Source organism: Equus przewalskii, chromosome 1 (assembly GCF_037783145.1).
Source record: "Equus przewalskii isolate Varuska chromosome 1, EquPr2, whole genome shotgun sequence".
NCBI classification, from domain to species: domain Eukaryota; kingdom Metazoa; phylum Chordata; class Mammalia; order Perissodactyla; family Equidae; genus Equus; species Equus przewalskii.
Window position 1 is genome coordinate 12,775,398 of NC_091831.1, and position 26,097 is coordinate 12,801,494.

Here is a 26,097-nt window from a genome sequence, read left to right on the forward strand (position 1 = left end):
GAAGTACACACTCCAGTCTTCTTTGGGTTCCTGTAACAAATAGAATATTAGCGTCTTCTTAAATTTGTTTTAATTTTGGTTTCTTAAAATTAGATAGTCAAACTCCCATAAAACCTGAAGCATAAAAATAACTATTTTTTCTTGTTTTTTTAAACAATTTAACCCTCTCCCCAAACTTCTTCCCCATGAACCCAGCCTGGAAAAATATGTATTGAATTGTGGGGGATGGGTGCTCTTCCCTGTTCCCTGCTGTTCGGATAACAGGGAGGCAGCTCAGCACAGCACTACAGGACCAGACAGCCTGAGTCCGGGTCCAGACCCCACCATGCGCCAGCCGTGTGACTTAACTCCTGCCACGCCTCCTTTCTTCATCTGTACACCAAGAATCGTAACAGTACCCACCTTACAGGGTGGTCCAAGGGATTAAATATGATAATCCATGTAACCCTCAGGGCCTGCCTGGCACATCACATAGTGATCAAGATAAGCTGGGACTATAGCAGAGTGTGACATCCCTAGACGCCACATCCCCACACCAATAGCAGACGTGATACAAATACTTTCATGGGTTACTTCTACCAGGCGGTGGCGCAGTGTGGTGAAAAACACTGGCGCCGGGCAATCTGATTATTTTGGCCTTAAGTCAATAATGTGGGCTTGGTTTCCTCCTGGAAAATGAAAAGATCACACTAGATCAGGGGTTTTTCTTTCTTAAAAAAAAAATTACAAAAGAAATACATGCTTAGAATAATCTCAGGAAATACAAAGAAAAGAAGACATAGTAAAAAGTTAAATCTCATCTTCTCGACTCCCCCCCTCTCCAAAAAAAGGAGTTTTCAAACTATACTGTGCAGAGTCCTGGGGCCCCTGGAAGCAGAAGGTGGCTCTCCAGCAGAGGCCACATGAGCAGGGCCCCAAGGAGCTCTTCCCCCTGTCACCACCTCAACCAAAGCAGCCCTGCTTTTATGCATCTTACAGACCGGATTTCACAGATTTTCAAACAAAAGTTCCACTACTAAAGTAAGGTTTGAAAACCACAGGGTTAAATTACTTTAAGGATATTATCCAGCTCTAAAATTGTATGATTCTGGTCTATTAAACCAAATCCTCATATTTACTATAATATTTATATCAAGTTTCCATACAGTTTCCTGAGACTTCACCTTACCTCTAGCTCAAGATCCTGAGGTTCCATTTCAGAAAGTGACAGCACAGCAATTTTGGTAACTTTACAGACTTCATGATCTCCTGGAAGTTTGCCCACCGATGCTTTCTGCCGAATTAAAATAAGCCACCATGGAAGATCTGAAACAGAAAAGTCAATGGCTGGTATCTATAAAGTGCTCCTGTCCTGGCAAGCTGGGGTGAACAACCTAACCACCACTAAGTGTGCATTAGATACAACCCTCCAAAATAAAGCACACAACCAAGATACAGAAATGGCCCTTAAACATGTGAGATGATGTTCAATCTCACTCACAATTAGAGAAACATAAACTAAATTGTAGTAGTATTGTTCTCACCCATCGGATTGGGGAAAATAAGAACATATGACAGCACATTCACTAGCAAGGCTGCAGGAAAATGGGCCCTGTCATACAGTGCTGGGGGGAACACAAATGGATACAACTTTTCTGGAGGGGAATTTAGTGATACCTGCCAACAAAACATATGCACTTACCCTTTAACCTAGCAATCCTACTCTTGTGAATTTACCCTGAAGATACACAACACAAGAGTACAACACTTAAGTCTATTCATTGCTGCAGTCTGTAACTGCAAAATACCAGAAACAACTTGACTGCCCAGGTATAGGAGATTGGTTGAACCAACAACTATGGCACATCCAATCAGTGGAGTACTATGCAGCTGTGAAAAAGGAATTAGCCTCATTCTATGATAAGGAGTGCTTCCTGGATATCGTAAGTGGATAAACAGATATATTATTAATATACATAATAAGGATATAATCATATGGTAAGATATATTACCAAATTAAAATACTAAAGAGTATCTAGAATGTGCCACCCTTCGTGTAAGAAAGAAGATATGAGAAAATATGCATCTATTTGCTCATTTGTACAAAAAGACAAGAGGAGAGACATATTAGAAATTAATGAGATTGGTTACCTACAGGGGGTAGGCAGAAATGGGATGGAAGAAGGGGGAAACGGGAATGACATGGGATCAGGGGAAATGACAGTTCTCTGAGTTTTCCCTTCTGTATACTTCTCTCAGAACCACGGTAATGTTTCACATCTCCTCAAAAATAAATAGTTCAAATCAACCAGAATGTTAGGGGAACCCAAAATGAATGCAAACAGTAACCCAACTCTGCTACAGATGGAAAATATAACCACACTATATGAGACAGGGAAGAAAAGCTCATCTAACTAACTTTGAAAAACAGTATTTTATAAGGATAAAGACAAAAAGAACTGTATACAATATTGCACTCTGGTTAGTGAATTTGTTTTTCAGAAGGGTATGGGTTAGGGGGCCGGCCTGGTGGCGCAGTGGTTAAGTGCACACGTTCCACTTTGGCAGCCCAGGGTTCACTGGTTCGGATGCCAGGTGCGGACATGGCACCACTTGGAAAGCCATGCTGTGGTAGGCGTCCCACATATAAAGTAGAGGAAGATGGGCACAGATGTTAGCTCAGGGCCAGTCTTCCTCAAAAAAAAAGAAGGGTATGGGTTAGCAATTCCAAAACTACTTTATGTGTAAACACTAGGACTGAGCAAATAAGCAAATATTATTGAGGAGAATGGGGGCAGCAGGGGCGGGAAATGGTTAAAACAAAAGAAATCTTTAATAAATAGAAGAGAAAGAAGGAAAGAAAACACAGAGGCCCAGTAGTTATCTTTCCAACCCAAATTTTTACTTCACACACAGAACATTTTTAATTAAATGAGAAACAGTCTATGAAAGACAGCATGCAAAATCAGCTTTTCAGGTAATAATGTTACAGTCTTACAAAACTACTACCTAGTTAGCACCAAAAATAAAAATAATTGCAAGTGTTTCAGGAATTTCTTATTATAGAAAAGTAACATGATGGGTATATATTTCCCATATGAAAAAATATTTTTTAAAAAGATATACAGTATTTCAATTTCCCCTATTTTTTTCCCCAATATTAATCAACTCTCATTTTAGAGACAGTGCTTTGAAGATGTGCTTTAGGCATTTCATAAATGCAAATGTTTGGAAACATTTCATAATTCTTTATAAAGTAGGGTATAAATTTACTCCAAAGTTTCAAGGCTCTTACAGGCTATTTCATTATTCATTATCATTACACATTAACCGAGGACCTCCCATGTGCGGAGAAGTGTCTCAGGCATGAATGGATCAAGGTTACCAAGCACCTAACACTTAATAAACCTAACACATAATAAAGCACATAATACACTGCTGAAGGTCAAGACATTTGTTAAATAAAAAGAAATCCTGGGGCCGGCCCCATGGCTGAGTGGTTAAGTCTGTGCGCTCCGCTGTGGCGGCCCATCGTTTCGCCGGTACGGATCCTGGGCGTGGACATGGCACCGCTCGTCAGGCCATGTTGAGTCGGCGTCCCACATGCCACAGCTAGAAGGACCTGCATCTAAGATATACAACTATGTAGCAGGGGGATTTGGGGAGATAAAGTGGGGGAAAAAAAAAAAGGAAAGAAAGAAATCCTTACCACAGGTCTCTTAACCTCACAGGAATAATTCCTATTTTACACTGAACAATTTTAGAGTGTTGGCAGCTGACCGACAAGCCAACATTAGGAAGCCCTCCTCCTGGCTTACGCTCTCTTGCTGCAGTTTACTCTGGATTCATTCCACATTAACACTGCAAATTATGAGTTAATAAATTACAGCAATGACAAAAACAATGTGCATCATCAAATGTGATAAATGTCTTTCCAACAAACCGTTTAATGGTATAGCACCAAAATACAAAATTAACTTTCAAACACAGAGGTTTTACCCCATACACGAACTCACTTGGAGACCAAAAGGCATACTTTTTTCCACAAAAACATTGGTATTGCCAACACCGAAATTCAACTTATAAACTCAAATACATTTTAAAATAAAATATGCATATTTTTACAGTTTAGTTAGCTACTCACACAGAAAAAATGTGAAAAACTAAGGGGCTTCTTTAAAAAAAATATAACAGATTGAAGTTCAATATACCTCGGGAGTTATAATGAAGATTACATCTGAGAAAATATAAGGTAAATGATCTCAAAAAACAGGAAAGGATGTTGTAAACAGTGGCCTTCCCTCTTCAGAGAGGCTTCCGGTTCTAGACTTGGAGGTCAGAAGGCAGACTCAGATTCTAGCTCCATCACTCCACAGCACAATACTTACTGCGCTGATTCTTGGTTTTCTCATCTGTAGAACGGGATAAAACTGCCTACTTCAGAGAGTAGCTATGAGGATTAAACAGTAATTTTTATAATTCATGTTATTACTACAAGAGCTAATGTTACCAGATAGCAAAGCATACTACAAAGCTACAGTAAATAAAACAATGTGGTACCGGGATAGGAAGGGACAAATGAATGCTAGAATAGAACAGAAAAGACACAGATCCACGTATATGGGCATCTAGTAAACAATGACATAGAAGGAAGGGATAGCGTGTCAATAAACGGTGTTGAAATACATACTGAAATATTTGCAGATAAATATGATATGTGGAATATGATAAACTTGTGAATTTACTAAAAATCACTGAATTGTATACTTTAAAAGGTTGAATTTCACGGTATGTGAATTACATCTCAATTTAAAAAAAAAAAAAAACTCCTTCTAAAGAACAAAAGAACTTGTTAGGAGTCTTTCTTACTGGAGCAGAAAATAAAAAACTAAAAAGTGTATTTTCAGCCAAAGACAGAGGTTAAGCTAGGACAACCTATCAGTTCTTGAAATCTACCAACAATAGTGAAAAGATGTAGCTGTTTGGAGTAGTGTTCAAAGGAATAATTAAAATTATCACAATAGAAAGAAAATGAAAATTTTGCATTGGACGCTGAGATATTTCCAGGCAAATCACTGAGTCTAGAAAACAAATAAACAAAAAACCTCATGGGAAATAACAGCACTCTCTATTCCTATAATTATTTTGCCTTAGGTCAAACAAAATACAACAACCACCCCCAAAAGCTTGGAAAGTCTGGCAAGAAGGAAAATGTGAGTTACAGAGTTAAATGATCCAAATATATTTTTTATAGTTTGAGTTTTGAGATTAAAAAAAACATAGAAGTATAGCATCACTATTTGTTTAGCAATCCCAGTATCCATCAGGCATACTTTCGTAGTAAAATTTTTTAAAGTACCAATGCAGGCTATTGTATTCACTTACATCACCCAGCAGGAAAAGAAACTTGGCTTAGTCAAAGCTGCCACACTGAGATACGGACATGCAGTGTAACCAAGTGGCAAAGGTAATTTAGCCTGGTAAGGTCCTTTGGCATAAAGATAGCTTTTCAACTTTTTAAACATATTACAATAGGGAAAAAAGTCAATTTTGTAACACTGGCTCTCCAGGAAAAGACAGACAAGGAAATCTGACTTCCCCAGCAAGCTAAGAAAACAGAGTAGGAAGTGATTATCTTGAAAAGTAAGCTAAAACAATAGTCCTGGAAAAGATTCAATTGCTTGCCCAATACAGTATCTGACTCATTAAAAGGGGATAAACAATTGTGGGGTAAAGATTTCCATCAAAAATATTTTTCATCAAATTTTAGTAAAAATAATGTTTTTGCTCTATTCACGACCTCAGTTCTAGGAAGTAGTGCATCTACCTGTTTCTCGACATGGCTATCCATCCTACCAACATATAGAAAAGATAAGCATTTGATCCAATAATGAGTACCCAGCAGTCCTTTTCATTTTCATTAATGTTAATTATATAGGGAATATATGAATAGATTCCATTTGTTTAAAAAAGTAAACATTACAGATAAAACTAAGGTTCCCTTTGACCAGTACTCTCCCCTCCATGGAAATTCTTTAAATCTAATCCAACCCTGACTTTGTGAGTTCTCTCATATAAGGAGACTATCAGAGATGCAGAGCAACTGGTTACCATTCTTGGCATTAGTCCTTTTAACTTGAGAGCTTAAAAAAGAATTTAAAAAAAAAAAAATTTAACTTTATTTTTCATATGAAACATTCCAAGAGCTTTTCTTTGAGAATGAGCCACTGATGGGTATTCAGTGTTGTTTACTCTTTTTATGCAATACAGCTTTATCTAGTCTTTCCTAAATAGTCAATTTAGCTTTCATAGAGACAAGAAGTCTTTCTTTTTGCACTTATAGTTGATGGGCTTATTTCAACTATGTAATTACAATAGCAAGTAAAACAGGTATAAACAAGTTTGGGAACAAACACACGCCACGATCCACAGGAAGAAGGAGGGCTTCCTACCCAGTCCCCCACCAGCCACCAGCCTTCAGAGCATCTAGGCATCCACCAACAGGCGGGGCATGTTGGTTAATCTGGTAAATAGGTTTAAGTGAGTTTCAGTTAACAGAGCTCCTACTGACAGAAATACATATGCAGCACATACTTCTATGTGCCAGACACTTGAAGGGAGTAAAACATCTGTATGGAAATGATTTTGCTTTTCTGGGTTTCTTTTTCCTTCTGGCTCACCTTTTCCAAAGACTGATTCCTTTTTTTCTTTTTTTTAAAGATTTTATTTTTCTTTTTTCTCCCCAAAGCCCCCCAGTACATAGTTGTGCATTTCTAGTTGTGGGTCCCTCTAGTTGTGGCATGTGGGATGCCGCCTTAGTGTGGCTTGATGAATGGTGCCATGTCCGCGCCCAGGATTCTAACCGGCGAAACCCTGGGCTGCAGAAGCGGAGCGCGCGAACTTAACCCCTCAGCCACGGGGCTGGGCCCCCAAAGACTGGTTCTAATTTGAACTGGTTCAATAGGATATTTTTAAAGATTTTAATTTTCTCTTTTTTTTGAGGAAGAGTAGCCCTGACCTAACATCTGCTGCCAATCCTCCTCTTCTGGCTGGGGAAGACTGGCCCTGAGCTAACATCCATGCCCATCTTTCTCTACTTTATATGTGGGACGCCTACCACAGCATGGCTTGTCACGCAGTGCCATGTCCGCACCAGGGATCCCAACCAGCGAACCCTGGGCCACCGAAGCGGAACGTGCCCACTTAACTGCTGCGCCACAGGGCCGGCCCCTCAAAGATTTTAATTTTTGAGAGAAAAAAAGGGGCTTATTTTTGCAGGATACAACCATAATCTATTTTGTAGGTTCTGTGTTGACTGCTTTTTTGAACACTTTCCAGTTTCTTTGTATCTCTCTATAAACATTCATGTTACAACCAAAGGTAAAATAAAAAGAGATGGTGGGTCTGCTATCAACTCTCACGTGTCTACCTCCTTTAGCTTGCCCCAAAACAGCCGACTATGTTCCTGAGGACAAAGCCTCCCTTCACCTCTCCTAGGTCCCCTACTCCTCAAGCTCCGGGAGGAGAGGCTGGGAAACCGCAAAGTGGAGAGCACCCGCGGCCTTAACACTCACAGCCAATTGCGAATGGAGGAGCCAGCACAGTAGAATTTATAATTATGTCCACATGCCAATAAACACTATCCCAAAGGGGCCAGCCCAGTAGCACAGCAGTTAAGTTCGCACGTTCCGCTTCTCGGCGGCCCGGGTTTCACCGGTTCTGATCCCGGGTGCAGATATGGAACTGCTTGGCAAGCCATGCTGTGGTAGGCGTCCCACATATGAAGTAGAGGAAGATGGGCACAGATGTTAGCTCAGGGCCAGTCGTCCTCAGCAAAAAGAGGAGGATTGGCAGCAGTTAGCTCAGGGCTAATCTTCCTCAAAAACAAAAACAAAAACAAAAAAACTATCCCAAAGACACAGGAGGATACCATACACTCCAAAGTTGCTTGTAACATGATATTCAAATACAAATATTTAAATTCTTGAAAGGCTTCTGCAAATTATGCCTCAAAGAGCCACTGAGGAGTCTGTATTTGCAACAGATCTATCGGAGGATGGAGATATGTCGGTAAAGAAGGAAAAAGAGAATTAGGAAAGGAGATTATAGTTGACCCATCTTTCCCTTCTTCTGGGTCAAGGTGACAATAAGAATACTTACATGTTTCTGTCATTTCAAACTGACTGGCTGAACTAATATATTTAAGCCAAATGACTCATTGCTCTTTATATATTCTGAGGTCATGTTTAGGTACATACAAATGTAAGACTGTTATACCTTGCTGGTGATTTGAACCTTTTGTTATTTTTGAAATGTCTCTCTTGATGCTTCTTGCCTTAAGTCTGCTTTGATATTCGGATGGCTGCATCAGTTTTCAGCATGTAGTGTGTGCACAGTTTACCTTTTTTCTATGCCTTTACTTTCAACTGTTCTGTACACACATAACCAAGGTGTTTGTCTTGAAAGCAGCTTATAGATGGATTTTATTGGTGTTCTAGTATGAAAACCTGTTTTTTTAATTATTAACTCCATTCACATATAATGTAATTATTAACATATTTAGGAATCTATTTACCATTTGTCCCACCTGTTCTACATACCTGTCTTTTCTTGTCTTTTAGATTAAATTTTTAAATGATCAATATTCCATTTCCCCCTTTATTACCTTTTTACAATCTTTTATTATTCTGTTAGTGGTTATTTTGTAGGGGATGATAACATGAACTCTAACTAGTACTTTTATCAGTTCCTGGACAGTGAAAGGAAGTTAGAACACCAACCTCTTTTAACTCCCTATTGTTACTATCATTATATATTTTAAGTCAGCATTAATTTTACACCTCATATAAAGCCAAATTCATTTAAATTTACCAACATATTAACTCTTTCCATGGATCTTCATTCCTTTCTGCAACTCTACACTCCCATCTGGAATCATCTTCCTTTTTCCTGAAGAACTCTCTTTCGTATTTCTTTTAGTGTAGATACTGCTAGTGATGAATACTCTCAGTTTGTCTCAAAAGTCTTTATTTTCCTTAATTTTTGAAAGTATAAAATTCTAGACAGACACTTTGAAGATACCATTCCACTGTCTTCTGGCTTCCATTATTTCTATCAAGGCTTACTACATGCCTTTGAATTTAATGTGTATTTTTTCTTTGGCTGCTTTTAGGATGTTTTGTCTTTAGTTTTCATCAGTTTTATTATGAGGTGCCTAAGTGTGGTATTCTTTATTCTTCCCTTGTAGTTCAAAGCACTTCTTGAAACTATGACTTGCATTTATAGTTGATTTTAGGAAATTCTTGGCTATTATCTCTTCAAATACTGCTAGTCTGTTGCTGTCAGAAACAGAATCTCTGACTAGTTTCTCTTGATCTCATTTTTTTAAACATATGAAATATCTTTAAATTATCCATTATATAGCAAACTATACATTCTAAGAGAATCTAATAATTCAGATATCTTAATAGCTTACCTCAAGATAAATTATGTTCCAATTTAAAGAATCCTTTTTTTTTTTTAAACAAATCTTTGGTAGAAATTTAAATTCAGACCAAAGTGTGCATAAAACCTACTTCAATGATATCCATTGCATAAGCTATTAGTTGGCCAGTTAGCACTTTTAAATGAGTATGAGCATGAGCCTATAAAGTAGGTGTTATGCAAACTTACACGTGAATTTAAATTTCTACTAAATATATAAATTCATGGTATGTTTAACATAATTTTTTGTTTTATTTTTAAAGCCATTTCTGTTTTTTTAAACTACACTAAGAGAATGCTTTTTTTCCCTAATGGAAATAAAGCACCATGCATCCCTGAACGTATTTCAGGGAGCACTGTACACCAAGTAAGAGGAATTACAATAACACTACCACCACAGTAGTGCTGCTCTTTCCTTGTCAGGAAGCTAAAAGCACATCACATGGGGCTTCTGATGCTCTCAAGTGACTAACAAGCCAATTATTATTTTGTTCATCTTCCACACACAGTAATACTCCATGTTTCTTGGCTGCTTGCTCTGTTACCTACTAAAGTTTCCTTAGTCTGGGTTTACAGAAAATGGACAATGACTCATAAGGAGAGCATCTAGGGCAAGGGGCAGGGGTTTTTTTGTTGTTTGGGGGGGGGGGGGGCCGGTTTTTGTGAGAAAGATTTGGCCCTGAGCTAACATCCGTACCAATCTTCCTCTACTTTATGTGGGAGGCTGCCACAGCGTGGCCTAACAAGTGGTGCACAGGTCTGTGCCCTGCATCTGAACTGGCAAACCCCGGGCCTCTAAAGCAGAGCCTGCAGACTTAACCACTATGCCACCGGGTCGGCCCCAAAGAGAGAGTTTTAACAGGCTCCATTTCAAAAGTACCAAATGGTGGAATCAGAAACATATTCAGCTTAGCCTGTGATGCTTAGGATGAATTTAAATTCATCCTAATAATAAAATCTCTAATAGTGACCTGCCATAAATAATCTATTATACTCTATAAAAATACAAAATCTTTTGTATCTATAATAGTCTTAGAAAACTAGAAAAGTCTAACTTATAAAGGATCATTGGGCAATAATTTCTATATAAAAGTACATTTCCCAGCTAACTATAGCTTATCCTCCTAAAGAGCTAACATGTTTTCTTATATGTTTATTGAAAACTTTCAGATATAATATACTTTCCTATTAAGTACATTAAGTATACTAAGTATAATTGGGATTTTTATTCATGATGCAGGTTTGTCATCATGAAGATAAATTACTGCTTTGAGAAGTGACATAAGTGCGCTTCAAGGTTGGAGGCGATCTGCCCCCAGATTAGGGGACCCAAGCCCACAGGCTGTAACAACCTGATAACCAAGTCAATCTAATGAATGACCTTCAATCTCTGCTTGGATGGCTGATATTGGTCACATCTAAGTAAGTGAGAACTCACTATATTTATCAAGAATCTCCTTTCTTAAACACAATTAGACCTGATAATAATGTGATTGTAATCACTTCAAAATGTTCAATAAGATAGAAAGTTCAAGAAGAATATAAAGGAGGAAATAAAAATAGAAAGCACGTTTATAGGTAGCCCATACATACAGCCAGTCACTCTCACCTTAACAATTCTCTTCTCTTTTTGATGCTAAAATCTTCTAATATCACTGCCATAGGAATCACTGAGGAAAAACAACTGGAGTTTAAGGACAAATGGGTTTATAACTAGAAAAATGGGATGACAGTGGAATAGCAGAAGAGGCAAGTTGGCCTGCATCTAAAGTATCTCTCTGCCGGAAAATATAAAAATCAGCCAGTTAGCGATGTGCTCAGAATAAAGAAGAATGCTCGTCTGCTGACCTTGGGAGAGCTCAGAACTATGGCTCACATTTGTCTGCCTAGGTCAAGCATTGCTCCTACCTGGGAGGTGGAAGCATCTGCACCAAGGAGACTGGAGCTCAGATTAGGGACAAGGGAGGTGGTGGAAAATTCTGAAGCACAGAGTAATGGAACAGGCTAAGGGGAGCCAAGAGAGGAGGTAAAGGCCATTCAGCACCTAGGTGCCTGGGGACAGAGGAAAAGGAAGGGGAGGGAAGCAAAAAAGAGAGATGAGAAGATGCCAAAGAAAGGAATCTCTCCCACCACATACTGCCTTCTTCCAAGACCTAGGGCCGTTAATAGAATAGGTCAGCTAAACTACACTTAAAGAATCTTTTAAGGGTTAGCCACAATCTAGTCACCAAGAAAATCTCACCTCCAAAATAAATACTTCTGACATCCTCATGAATGCCAAAATGCATATAAAATGACTGTATTTGAATTACATTTTAGATCATTTCTATTTTGGTAGAAATTTTATGTCACAAATAATACTGTTTCTTTAGAATACTTCCCTCAAAGCAACTTTAGTACATGAAAACAAATCACCTGTAAGTTACCAAAAAGTAGATGTTTCAAATTTTTTAATTAAGAATAAAATCAGAATGACAACAAGCTACAATAAAAGCTATCTTCTGACAAATATTTTTAATGGTTTCATTGAGATACAATTTATAAACCATAAAATTCACCCATTGTAAGTATACAACCCAACGATTTTAATAAATTTATAGAGTTGTACAACCATCATCACAATCTTTACATGTTTTTAATAAGGTGAGCTGTCAGTAGACAATAAAACAATCTACTTCTTTCACAGTGTAGTTGTACACAGACAATTAAAACCGTATTTGAACAGAAGCAATATCTAAAGGCGTGCCAAGAAGCAGGCCTCCAGCAGAGGCTGAATGCTCCGCAGGGGTCCTGCCAGCCCCTCTTCCCTTTTCTCCAGTGCCCCTGAGGAGTGGGGTTTTCCAATGGTTTTTTAGGAAAAGTACTAAAGCAATGCTAGTGACACTCAACTCATTCATCACTAAAATATATAAAATATTTCATGTCATTAGTGTCATAGCAAGAAAGGTGTCATAGATGACTAAAATCACACTTTTAAACCATATGCATAAAACACTTTGTCATTTTAACGATTGAGACATCTTCCTCCACATCAAAAGTGGAGGAACAGCAGATGGCGAGTAGCATTTTAATGAAGAGTTACTTGCGTGAACTGTGGCTGTTCAGTACTACAGGCAGTAATTCACTTAACTACTAAACCAAGAGCCTCCACTGCCAAAATAAGCAAGACTCCTGACAATTTTCTCTTCAAACTATTTCTGAATATATCATGGATTATATTCTTTTGCTTTTTATATTCAGATACGTCTTACCCTAACTGAGCTTATGCTCTTCTCAATCTTCAAAATCTTTAATTTAAAGAGGTTTTATGATCCGTTTCAAGTCTCCAGCCTAAAGCAGTCTTTTCACAGATATGTGTGTGAAGACAGGCTATCTCCCCAACATTACAGAAAATAAAGAGAGGAAAAACATCAATCATGTGGGCTTCTGCACAGCCACTTACTCAGCCAACAACCGTCTCTCCTCTCACCCCCTGCCCATCACCCTGGCCAGTGCAGGTTATCTCTACTCATTTTTCAGACCTCAACTCAGACATCACTTCCTCGTGGAGGCCTTCCATCCAGGACCCCCAGCCCCACCAATCAGGGCCCTCTGTCATGTGCTTCACAACATCCCACATTTTTCTTCAGAAGCTTAAGTCTAATGATAAAACTGTGTGATCGGGTAATTAACATCTGTCTCTAGGATTCGATTCCACACTCCTCAAAGCTCTGGGTTTTGCTTGCCCCGCAACTCCCAGCACCGAGTGCAGGCCTTGGCACACAGTGGGCACTCCATAAATATCTGTTCAATAAACATTTGCTGAATTTTTTTGAATAGCCCCTGCACCAGGGGACACAGGAATGAGCAAGACAGACACAGCCCCCGTCTTGGAGTTTATCCTCCAGAGCGGGGACAGTCAAAAAAGAAGAAAACAAAAAATTAAATGTGTAATTACAGTTGTGATAAGAATTTGACTATCATTCTTATTTCCTCCTGAATACTATAAGAAGTAAAAACTGCTGATTTTTCATGGAGCTTTACTTTTCTTTCATCTATTTAACACATTACATGTCACTTCTACTTTCTGTTCCTCATTAGTAAACCCCAACCAATCAAACCAAAGTCAGACCCATTCAAGTTGTGGGAGATGAACCACAGTACACGCTGACTGGGAGCGCACCTGCCTGCAAATGTCTGGAGAAGAGGCCGCCACACCAAAGAAAAAGCTGCGGATCTCAACGGCATTCCCTAGGCACCAGGGCTGTAGAACAATTTTTGGCAGCACTTGCTAAAAGGAAGGGCAATGATTAGCAAAGGACACCACAGCCAAATAACTTTAAAGTTCTTCCCCCACACATTTTGTAAAAGAAGTGTGTGGATTATGAAATATAACCTTCACTAATGTTACTAATATTTTACCACTAAAAATATTACTTTTTATAATCCCCACTATGTAGTCTTTTAATGACATGTTAATATCATCATAGTTTTAGCAAATATTAACATTTTTGGAAAAAACAGTCCAAGTTTAATTTTTGTTCAAAATCGTATAGATAGAACTTACATGGTTCTCTAGTGGAATATCTGACATCTCTAAGTTACTTTTAAAACTAAGGAAAAAAATAATAGCCAGCACCTATAGAATGCTTACTTCTATCAGGAACCATGCCAAGCACTTTGAGTTGTATTAAATCTCGCAATAACTGTATCAAGGAGGTGCAAACATCTTTGACTTAGAGTTGGCAAGTGAGGCTTAAATGAAGTAACCTGACCCCAAGGCAACGGTGCGATCTTCGGGGTAAGTCCAGCTCTAGGCAGGTGCCCAGGCAATGCTATTCGGAGAATGGCCTATCTCACTGTGAAACAGAGATTAAGGAGCAATAGTGGGAATTCTCTTTGACATGCTTTTGTAATAAGCATTCCAGTGGACATTAGGTTCCTGTCATGAGCTGACCTATGTCCCCTCAAAATTCATATTTTGGAGGCCTAAGCCCCAGGTGCCTCAGAATGTGACCCTACTTTAAACAACAGGGGTTTTAAAGAGGTAATTCACTTAAAATGAGGTCATTAGGGTGGGTCCTAGTCCAATATGACTGGTGTCCTTATAAGAAGAAATCTGGACATAGACACACACAGAGAGGAGACGACGGAAAGACACAGAGACAAGGTGGCCATCTACAAGCCAAGGAGAGAGGCCTCAGGAGAAACCAACCCTGCTGACACCTTGCTCTCAGACTTCCAGACTCCAGAATTTTGAGAAAATAAATTTGTGTTGTTTAAGCCACCCCCTCTGGGGAACTTTGCTATGACAGCCCTAGCAAACTAAAACGGCTCCTAAATCATGCCTGCTTGCACTCCACAGAGCTCAGAGTTCAGTGACAGTCAGGAACAGTGGCAGGGCTCACCCACGCCATTTTTTGACTGTCAATGACATCTGTTCAAATAAATTTATGTTCCCATCTCACTAGGCAAGAACAAAAATTTGTGCATGAATATGTAGAGAATAAGTAGGAGGGAAACAGGAGTGAGTTCAAGCACAGACATTTTATACCCCTCCTCCTCTACCCCCAGAAGGTAAGATGCTCCCATGGGAAAAGGCACCTAAAGTGATTCTCTCAGTTCTAATACATACCAGGAGCACACCTCCCATCAGCCAAGCTGATGGTGTGGCCAGAGCAAGAGCTTTAACGGGGCACAGGGAGGGGAGAGGAGGAGATGAGGCATCCCAGGACAGAGGATGAAGAAAGGGAAGGAGAGAAGAGTAAGACGGATGCTCAGAGGGCAAGGAGCTGGGGGTGGAGTGACACACCAGGGTGGAGCTGCAGCTCTCTCTGTGGGTGAGGGAAACAAGAGCAGCAGAGGGCCCAGAAAAGATTTTCCTTGCTTCCTCCCCACTCCCTTTCTTAACAGTCAAATCTTATATGAGTGATGTGACAAGAGGAAAAAAAGGTAGAGAGATTAGGAGAGAAAAATTGAGATACTTTCCCTGCCCTTCTTTCCTTTTTTTTTATATTTTCTTTCTCCAGTTCACTCTATTCCCCACCTCTCCCTCTTCCAATTCATCCTACATAACAGGTACCCTCACTGCCTACCAACCACTTGTTTTTGGTCCAAAGAAAGGCAGGCAGTGCAAGAAGGGCAAGTACACACAAACGGGGACTGACCACAGAGATGACCATACTCTCACAGTATCATGAACTCATCAACCAGTAACATATTTGTCAGTCTCCCGTGGTTGTAGAGAACATCAGATCTTAGTTGGTTTGAGGGCTGAAGTTGGTTTGAGTATCACATAAGAGCAGAAATTCTGTCCTACTTACACAGAAACAGAGAAAGCCAAAAAGAAGAGAAGAATAAAGGAGATGTACAGGGAGAAGTGGTGGTCAGATACCACTTGCCCCCCCAAAAAGTACTCTCAGATCTCATACAGTGTCCACTTCTTGGTTTTGGTCCCTTAGGTTCCTTATAAAAATCTGGTTTTGCATAAGCTGATAGGTTTGTATCTGCAACAAAAGAGTCTTGATAAAATAGTGATTTATAATTTATTAAGCATTATCAGGTATATTTATCTCATTTGAGACTCACCTCACCCTTGGGGAAAAAAAGAGGGCAGTTATTTTTACTCGTTTGACTGCTTACGAAGTAGAGGCTCAGGGACACTGTGGCCCCAAAGAACCCTTCCTGAAAGGCACGCCCCAGTGAAGTCCTTCATGCCGGCTCTGGGCTTGGCTGTGTGATTTCCTGTAGCCAACGTGATATTAGCAAGCTCAGTGACACAAGCAGAGGCTTGATAAGCCCTTGCACAGTGGGACTTGTCTTCTAGTCACCACCCTGACAGGATATCCAGGCATCAAGGAGCGAGACTGAGTGAGACTGAGGACGCAAAGTAGAAGCCTTGTAAGATGAGATACATGGAGAGAGACACTACATGAAAGAAAACTGAGACACCCCAGGCAAACCCCCAGCTCAGCGCTGCCATGTGAAATGACCCAGCCAACAGAAGAGAGAAGAGCCTCTCCGCCAATCCACAGACTCGTGAGATGTTATACACTGTTGTTGTTTTAGGGGGTTAGCTTTTGGGGTAGCTTGTCACACAGCAATAGACAAATGAAATGGATGGTAAGCAACTTCCCCTATGTCTCAAAGCTAATAAATAAAGCTGGAATCCAGGTCTCCTGACTGATTTCAGTGATTTATTCACTGCTCCAAGATGAGAGTGAAATTGAAGAAAAATAAATCAAAAGTTTCATACACTTCATTTAAACAATAGAAAATGAATTTTAACTCAGAACACTCAGAAATTATCCTGTCAGTATGTAAATGAATTAACAACATATGTAAATGTGGACAGGTGGGAGAGTTACTAAAATACTTAGCTTGGTTATACAATGTCTTTTCTACTCTGTATTGAAAGAATTAAAAAACTACCAAAGACAGAATATACAACAATGCTCATGGCAGTATTATTTCTAATAACAAAAAAGAAACCATCCCCCAGGGGCTAGGTCCTGGCCAAGTGGTTAAGTTTGTGTGCTCTGCTTCAGCGGCCCAGGGTTCACAGGTTCAGATCCCGGGCGCCGACACGGCACCACACATCAGGCCACAATGAGGCGGTGTCCCACATGCCACAACCAGAGGCACTCACAACTAGAATATACAACTATGTACTGGGGGACTTTGGGGAGAAGAAGAAAAAAAAAAGAAGATTGGCAACAGATGTTAGCTCAGGTGCCAATCTTTAAAAAAAAAATCATCACTCAATGACAGGAAAAAGGACAAATTATGATATATTCATACAACAGTATAAATAAGGAACTCAAGTTTCATACATCAACATGGATAAATCTCAAAAATAAAGAGTTGAGTGGGGGAAAAAAGAAGTGAAAGAACACAAACTGTTTAATATCATTTATATAAAATCCCCCAAAGCAAACACTGGCAACATATTGTTTAGGAATAGGTATGTAATAAAAGCAATAATGAAAATCGAGGGAATAAGTACAAAACGCAAAACGGCAGGTTCTCCTGAAGGAAAGGAAGCAGGATACACTTGGAGAAAGGCAGAGTGAGGGCTCTAAAAACACTGGTTATGATTCATTTCTTAATCTGGGTGGAAGATATATGTGTGTTTGTTTTGCAACAACCTATACCATATATCTGTGATAAACATCTTTTCCTATCTAAAAAAAATTCCATATTAAAAACAACCAAAGAATCTAGCAAAAGAAAATTAGATCATCTCTAGTAATATATGCCTTATTTATAACATCCAGAAATCAACCTAGCTCCAAAATGCTCAATAATTTTATCTTAAAAGAATAAGAAAGGGCAGGGACCAGCCTGGTGGCATAGTGGTTAAATTCAGTATGCTCTGCTTCGGTGGCCCAGGGTTCACAGGTTCAGATCCTGGGCACAGACCTACACCACTCATCAAGCCATGCTGTGGCGGTGACCAACATACAAAATAAAGGAAGATGGGCACAGACGTTAGCTCAGGGCCACTCTTCCTCACCAAAAAAAAGAATTAAAAAGGTAAGATTACAGAGATAGCTATAGTCCCAAGTACAAAGCAATAATGGTAAAGCCTCCCATAGTTCATAACTCATATTAAAATTGATACCAAAGGAAAAACATTTAAATTTACTGTGTAAAATATTTCATTTAGTCTTCTTTAGGACTTTTTGGAACCTGCCTATATAACATCCATTTTCTCAAAAACAAAATTCCCTCTGAGCCCAGGGCACAGGTGCCTGTCCTTCCAAATGAAAGCTTGGTGAATGACCTAGACCTTTCATCAATTTGCCTGCCCTGGAAAGGCAATTTGCATACTAAGAAGCCCATACTCTTCCCTGGTCAGAGGTGACTGCATCAGGAACGGACAGCTGATCCAAAGCCAACCAGTCCTGGTCTGCCACCTGCCTACCTATTCCTACTATCCTCTCCCTTGAAATCAGTGCAGTTGGCGTATCTTTCTATCAGAGCACCTACCACCATTATCAAACGATTACATACTTATTTCAATGATTACTCACTGACGTCTGTCTTCCCTCCTAAACTGTAAGCTCCATGAGGGTGGGAATGGGTCAGTTTTTGCTCACTGTGGTGTCCTACCAACTATCACAATTCCTGACACACAGTAGGCATTTGGTAAGTTGTGTTTTTGGTTTTTGTTTTTTATAGGAAGAAAGGATTGTAATATTATGCCTCCCTTTCTCTCAAGTTTTATTTCATGAAACTTATATGGAAATATACACACTTTGGGCAAATCCAAAATTAAGGCACAGGAATCAAAGCCATAACAGAATCTACATTTATTCTCAAAGAAGAAAATGTCAGAATGCCACATTAAACTTGACAGGTTTAAGGAGTTACAGAAACATACCTGAATGAAGCTGAATTTTCCCAATAACACCTTCTACCAACCCCAAACAAATGGGATTCCAGGCAAGAAGTAGGTCAGTAGCTAAAATAAAATAAGACACAGTCATGAGGAAATATTCATCAGAAATCATATTAAAACAATAACTCTAGCAGTATATCAAAAAATGATCAATGTCCCAAAAGAGCAGTTATGAACATCCAGAACTGAATACATTACTATCAAGCAATTTGTGAAAAAGCATTAAATCTGAGGCCTGAATAAGACTAAGAACAGGGACAACTATGGGGAGAGGGCTGACATTCTGAAACTCTACTCAGATGGGAGGCAGTACTTTGGCGCCCTGCAGTGGAGGAAAGAGGCTGGTACACTCCAGGAGGGCAAATAAGAGGAGTATCGCAGGCCCATAGCCACAGTCAGCCCCAGATCCAAAGACAAGGCCTGAGAAACCGCCACAGAGAGGTCCACTTACTGGATCACACTCTGGAAAATACCCTTTCCCAAAGAAGCCTATACCAAACAAAGAAATCCAGAAAGCCAGTGTTCTTATATGTGACATCTAGGGCAAAAACAATAGGAACCGTTTCCACGTATTGAGTGCTGGCTGTGTGCCAGGCATCCCAATCGGGGTTCCTCATCCGAACCATGGAACAATGATTTGGATGACTCTCTTCTCAATTCTCCCAATGGCACATAACTGCTACCATTCTAGACACATAGTAGAGAAGCTAATTCATTACACACAATGGATGCCTGAAGACATTAGCACTTATTCTCACGTGGAACCCAGGTTGCAAAAGGCTGTTACATACACGGAGATAAATGCAACATTAGTGGTAATTCAACAGGTGGAAAAGATTAGCAAGAATGAAAACAATATTTCTCTTAGCAGAAAATTTAAATTACATTTTGACTATTACCATTTAAATTTATAATCAATCTGTAACTCATGGGGTAATTACAGACTTAACAGTTTAGTCTCCAAATTAGTTTTCTTTTTTTTTTTTTTTTGAGGAAGATTAGCCCTGAGCTAACTGCTGCCAATCCTCCTCTTTTCACTGAGGAAGACTGGCCCTGAGCTAACATCCATGCCCATCTTCCTCTACTTTATATGTGGGGTGCTGTGTCCGCACCCAGGATCCAAACCGGCGAATCCTGGGCCGCCGAAGCGGAACGTGCGCACTTAAGCGCTGTGCCACCCGGCTGGCCCCTAGTTTGCATTTTGACTATTGTATCTTGAACATCTTTGTTGTTAATGACATATTCAATGGAAGGCAAAAAAAAGTTGACTTCACTCTAATGCAAGAATAAAAGTAAATAAGAAATGAATTGTTTTTAAGGCTGCTATACACATGATCATTTCTGATCCTGACAACTGTGTGAGTTAGGTATTCAGGGTCCCAGCTTACAGATGAGGACACGGAGCCTTCGAAAAGTAACTTGTCCTACAATGGATCAAGGGCAGAGCTGTGACCTAAAGCCAGGTCTGCACGACTCACGGCCTGTGCTCTTAAACATTCCTGCTACAGGGCCTCTCAGAAGCTATGCATGGAACTAATCCATAAGACAATATTTACATTTTAAATAACATGCATTCTTATTATAAAAGTAACTCTGTATAAAATTGAAAAAAATATTTTATCACTCCCATCCCACCACCCAGAGATAACATTATTATTCTGCTACATTTCAGGTCATACGTTTGTGTGCATACCTAATTACAATACTGCAAATACAGCATTATATGCTAATTTTTTCTTATAACATTTCATGAGTGTTTTCTCAAGTCTTCAAAATACTCTTCAAAATTATAACTTCACAGCTGCATAATTTTCCACCTAAGAAAGCACTTCCTCACTCCTGGGCATTTAGGTGATTTCCAGTTCTTCCCTATTATAAAAAATACTGTGATAAATGAACGCCATGCAAATATTGTATTTACCTCCCTAATTAATATCTTCCGATAGACTCCTAGGAATAAAATTAGTAGGTAAAAACAAAAAAATTTTAAAGCTTCCAAATAGTACGAAATTTCTTTCTACAAAGGTTATAAGCAAGTTAAATTTCTGCCAAAAGCATATGAAAATGCTTGTTTTAAAGTACTCTTGTCAGTATTAGAATTTTTTAATTTTGCTAATTTGATTGCATCTATTGCCTAATAGGATATTTATTTTCTTTTCGTTGCTAGTAAGATTAAACATTTAATTATAAAATTGGCTGCTTATGTTTCTTCTACTATGATTTTCCTGTTCATATCTTCTAACGATTTTTCGTTATATTCCCTATTGATTTATGAGTTCTTTTTATATTAAAGACATCAACTCTTTGAGATGTTTGCAAATATTTTCAAAGTTTTAAATTTTTATATTAATCTATCATTTTTTCATTATCTTTATGCTTAAAAAGTTATTCCTTATCCAATATCAATAAGTATTTATTAATTTGATCTCATTGTTAATTTTTAAAAATCTAACTAAGCCCACTGGAATTCACATTGGTGTACAGACTAAAAACACCCTGATTTCTTTTCAATAGGGAGTCATATAGGCTCCCTATCTGACTTTTCAAATAGGCAGGCCAAGTCTCAACATCTGCCAACACAGAAGTCCCTGGGCAGGAAAGAGGTCCAGCTATCTGTACCCTGCACTCTGACCTCAGGTGAACAGACCACAGTTGTAAGACTCTACCCGTTGGGTACCAAATGAGCTCTAGCAATATGGAAGAGGAAGAAAAAGTTAGAGCCAAAGCAGTCAGGGACAGTTACATAGAAGTGGAACTGCAAGCATAAGGAAAGCAGCAAGAAAATAATATAGAAAGAAAGAAAGTTCAAGGTTTGTTCTGGAATTTGTCCCTTCATCGGAGAAACACTTACCAAGTACCTGTCAGGAACCAGGCACTGTATCAGGCTAAAAAGATACAAAAACAAAGGAGCGAACAGTCTAGAACAGATGACCAATGGGTATAGTGGAGAAATGAATTGATAAAACTGGAAAAAGTAAACTGAGGCCAACTGTGGAGAGACTTAAATAAAACACCAATGAGCCTGCACTTCCTGGACACCACGGCAGGCAGATAATGACAGGACAAGACTGCAGCCAGGGATTCACTGATGGCATTGAAAGGAAGTGGAGATTGAGTGCAGGGAAAGGAACTAGAAGGTATTTCAAGAGTCTTGAAGTGAAAGGACCTGGAGCTAGCCTAGCTTGGGGAGTGGGGTGGGCAGGAGCTGAAGAATGCCCAGGAAGAGGTGAACACGAAACACCTCAAAGGAAGCTATACCAAGGACAGGTAGAGAGTAAATCAAAGATGGCATGAAACGTCTATTCTCTCCTGAGGGGGAGAAGATAAGGACATGGATGAGAAGAGGAAGAGGAAGCAAGGCAGAAAGGAAAGACAAGGTATACAGCAGCCGGGAGATAATGGGGTGAGACCCTCCTAACTCAATGCCCTTTTGCATCTTTGGCATTTCAAACCAGTGAACACATCAGCCATTCAAGAAAATTAAAATTTTAACTAGAAAAAAAACTAAAAAGATGACCAAGTTTTGTGATCTAATGACTAAAAACAATAGTCATTGATAATCTTTGAGGTCCAGAGAGAGAACCAGGTAAATCCATTAAGACCGAGTTCATGATGGGATGATCAAGGAGAAATGTCTAGATGTAAGGACCAGAGGAGATATTAAAGGAGGAAAAGAAAATAGAAGATGATGAAATCCAAAGCACAGGTGTAGTGGCTGGCCCAGTGGCGCAGCGGTTAAGTGCACATGTTCTGCTTTGGTGGCCCAGGGTTCGCCGATTCGGATCCCAGGTGCGGACATGGCACCCCTTGGCAAGGCATGCTGTGGTAGGCGTCCCACGTATAAAGTAGAGGAAGATGGGCACAGATGTTAGCTCAGGGCCAGTCTTCCTCAGCAAAAAGAGGAGGATTGGCAGAGGATGTTAGCTCAGGGCTAATCTTCCTCAAAAAAAAAGTACAGGTGTAATAGTTAACCTTGGAAAGGAAGGACACTACTGTTTTCTAAGAATGGAGGAAAAGATGAAAGGCTAAATATAGATATGGAGACAAGAAGCAGATGAATGTATCAGATGGCCCTGACTCAGTAAAAATAGGAGTCAAAGTTATCTTTGCTTTAGCAGGGTGAACAACAGAGGGGAACATGGGGGTAGCAGAGGCTTGGCGTGGTGAGGGGAATCCAGAATGGCAATTTGTAAATGTTCTATGTGTGCTTGAAAAGCATATTTTTTTAACTCAGTATTTTCAAGAAAAAGAGTGTCAATCCATTAGTGGGTCACAAAATCCACTTTATATTTTGTATAAGAAGATAAACAGTAAGAGCAATGATACAGAATAGAAGAGAAAACTGAAAAACTGCACCATGGAAAAGGAAACACTTCATGAAACTTTTGTTTCTGGAACATACATATATGTATGTGTTCACCAGGTCATGATTTTAAGTATTTTTCACTATGGACCTCAAACATTTGAACACACTATTTAACTTTGGGGTAAGGGCTCATAACATCAACTTTGTTGATTATTTTGTTCAACTCCTCTATGTATTTGCTAATTTCTTGAAGGCTTAAACTAACAGTTTCTGAGAGAAGCCTTGTTTTTTAAAAATCTTATGCTTTGTGTATTTTTTCCATTTTTTCCTTCTTAATTTTGCCTTACATTTTTTGAGACTATGTTGTCAGGCATATACAGATTCAGGATTATTATATCTTCCTGGTGAACTGCTCTGTTTATCAGGATGTAATAAATGCCTTTATTTCAAATAATGCTCTTTGCCCTAAAGTCTAGTTTGTCTAATATTGTGAAAGAAATATATTAAGCATAAAAAGGAATAAATATGAACATTGCTAATCCTATCGTATAACTTCTATTCCCCAAAGCCTTAGGAACAAAGTCCAAATTCCTTGGAAAGGCTTGTAAGGCCCTGCATGGGCTGGTCCTGTCCACCCTCCTCCTGCCTCCCACCCCCGGCATCCTGGTCTTCCTTCAGTCACCCAGAAGTGTGCACAGGCCGGGCCTGGAATGTTGCTCCACACCCACTTCTGCCTGCTCTTCATTCCAGACTCAGAACAAGGGTCACGGGTGTTCCCTGACACATTCCCCACTCCACCCACCCAGGAGAACTGATCAGGAGGATCTCTTTTGCAGCCCCACTGAACCCTGCTCACATTTCCATCATGGCACCTTCTTTCCGTTTAACGCACCTAATTACTGACTTGCCTGTCTCCTTGACTGAACAGGAAACTCACTGAGACCTAGTGTCATTTAGCTTTATGGCCCAGTGCAGGGTACACAGCAGGCTCCAAGATGCTGAATAGACGAATAAAGGTATCATATGTAATGGAGAGGCAAACTGAAGTCAGATAATTTGCAGTGAAAACATGCTAGAAGGGTTCACTATCTAAAGTGGCAAAGCTAAAGCCATCTGCTCTATTTCAGATAAAGGCATCAGGGCTGGCAGAGGTAAAGTGATCAACATTACACAGCTTGTCAAAATCAAAACACCATTTCCCACTCTCAGTCCAGGGCTCTTTCTAACATACCTCTACCACCAAAAGTTTCCCTACCAAATTCTCAGGTAACGAACATTTAACACTCTCATTTTATATTTGTATGGCGCTTTCAGTGCACCACCATTATTCCAGCTGCACAAGCCAGAACCTGGGGACCAGCTCTGGAGGAGAACAGACAGTAAATTCAGGAGCTGTTATCTCCAGACAGGGCAGATTTGTATTTGAGATTGAACACAAGGACCAGTGTGTAGAGGACGGACAGGAGAGCACAAGCCTAAAGGCAAAGATTCAGGTGACAGACAGGAGTATGGACAAGGGCAGCCTGGGGCTGACTCTCGAACTGGAAGGCTGGACAGAGTCAAGACATGTGGGTGTGATGTGGGCACAGCCTGGTTCGGCATCCCAGGAGGAGAGTCCGAGCTCTACTGCAGTCTCTGAACCCTTTCAGCTCTGGTTTCCTCTGTCATAAATGGGAATTTCATCTAACTTCTAGGGTTTTTATGAGGATTAAATGAGAGAATTATGTAAAAGTGTCCAGCACAACGTCTGGCATGTGAATGTTCAATAACTTTCATCTCAAGTTGGGAAATGCATATGCATTTAAAATTCCAGATTCCTACCACTTGATAAATCTCCTCGAAGATATTTACATCAAGGGTCTACAATATGGCCTTAAAAAAAAAAAAAGGAAAAGATTAAAAAGACAAAAACCCAACTTCAATATGCTTTTGACTTACTAAATCTTATGGTAAGGCCATCATTCCTGAAAGCCTTCTCAGAGTAATATCGTTTTACGAAAATCTCAACGCCAAGATACAACCCCAGAATTTTGTTTCCTCACAGTATGAAAAATAGAGCTACAGCTCTAATGCAGCTCAAAACCGGACAGGCAGTCTCAGTCCCGGCAACCCAATTCCAGTCCAACCAGCAAACCAAGCACGACGGCCAGCTCCTCCCTCCTCTATGTCACCGACACTGGAGAGACGGAGAATCCAGACGGGGAAGAGTCTAAAGAGACGTAAAAACAGAGCTTGGGAAAAAGACATGGATATAGGTAAACTCTAGTTACGTATGAGAAAATAAGTACCGAGTCCTAAGTCTTGAGAAACCATAGAAGAATATAAAAAGAATGTATAACTTTTAATCAGCAACAGAAAGATACCTGACAAAAATTCGACATATCCAATGGAAGACAGGAAAAGATGGTGGGGGGGAAAAAAAAAGAAGAAAAAAGCACAATAAATAGAAAACATAAATAAAAGGTAGAAATAACTCCTAATATATAAATAATTATAATAAATGTACCATTTCAACTAACCACTTAAAAGACAGACTACTAAGTCTCAATGCTTCTATCAGTTTATGTAATTCTATGCCTATTTCGTTTACCACCGTACACTTGTGGCCTAGCCCAGTGTTTGACACATAGCAGGCACTCATTCAATAGTTACTGAACCAAATGAATAAACGAGTAAAAGCAAGCATGAAAGAGCAAACCCAAGAGTGGATTTCTCCTACCAATTGCTTATTTTCATTGAATTTTTAAAAAATCTTTTCCATTTACTCATTTATTTTTATTTTGCAGGGAAAGATTCGCCCTAAGCTAACACCTGTTGCCTATCTTCCTCCTTTTTTCTTCCTTTCCCCCCACAAAGCCCCCGTACATAGCTGTGTACAGTTGTAAGTTTTTCTGGTTCTTCTATGTGAGCAGCCACCACAGCATGGCTACTGACAGACAAGTGGTGT

At 39.6% G+C, this 26,097-nt stretch overlaps 1 protein-coding gene across 8 annotated transcripts in view; it reads right to left on the reverse strand.

The window, feature by feature from the left end:
* Positions 1–26,097, reverse strand: part of INPP5F (inositol polyphosphate-5-phosphatase F) — an 84,424-nt gene that overhangs the window by 45,090 nt on the left and 13,237 nt on the right. For all 8 annotated transcript variants that reach the window (XR_011530413.1, XM_070586914.1, XM_070586823.1 and 5 more), the window contains exons 2-3: positions 18,827–18,907; positions 1,169–1,305 (exon numbers count right to left, since the gene is read on the reverse strand). Coding sequence is in view for 7 of the 8 variants with exons in the window: in XM_070586823.1 (XP_070442924.1) it covers positions 1,169–1,305; positions 18,827–18,907 (218 nt within the window). In the remaining variant the exon portion in view is untranslated. The remainder of the gene's footprint in view (positions 1–1,168; positions 1,306–18,826; positions 18,908–26,097) is intronic.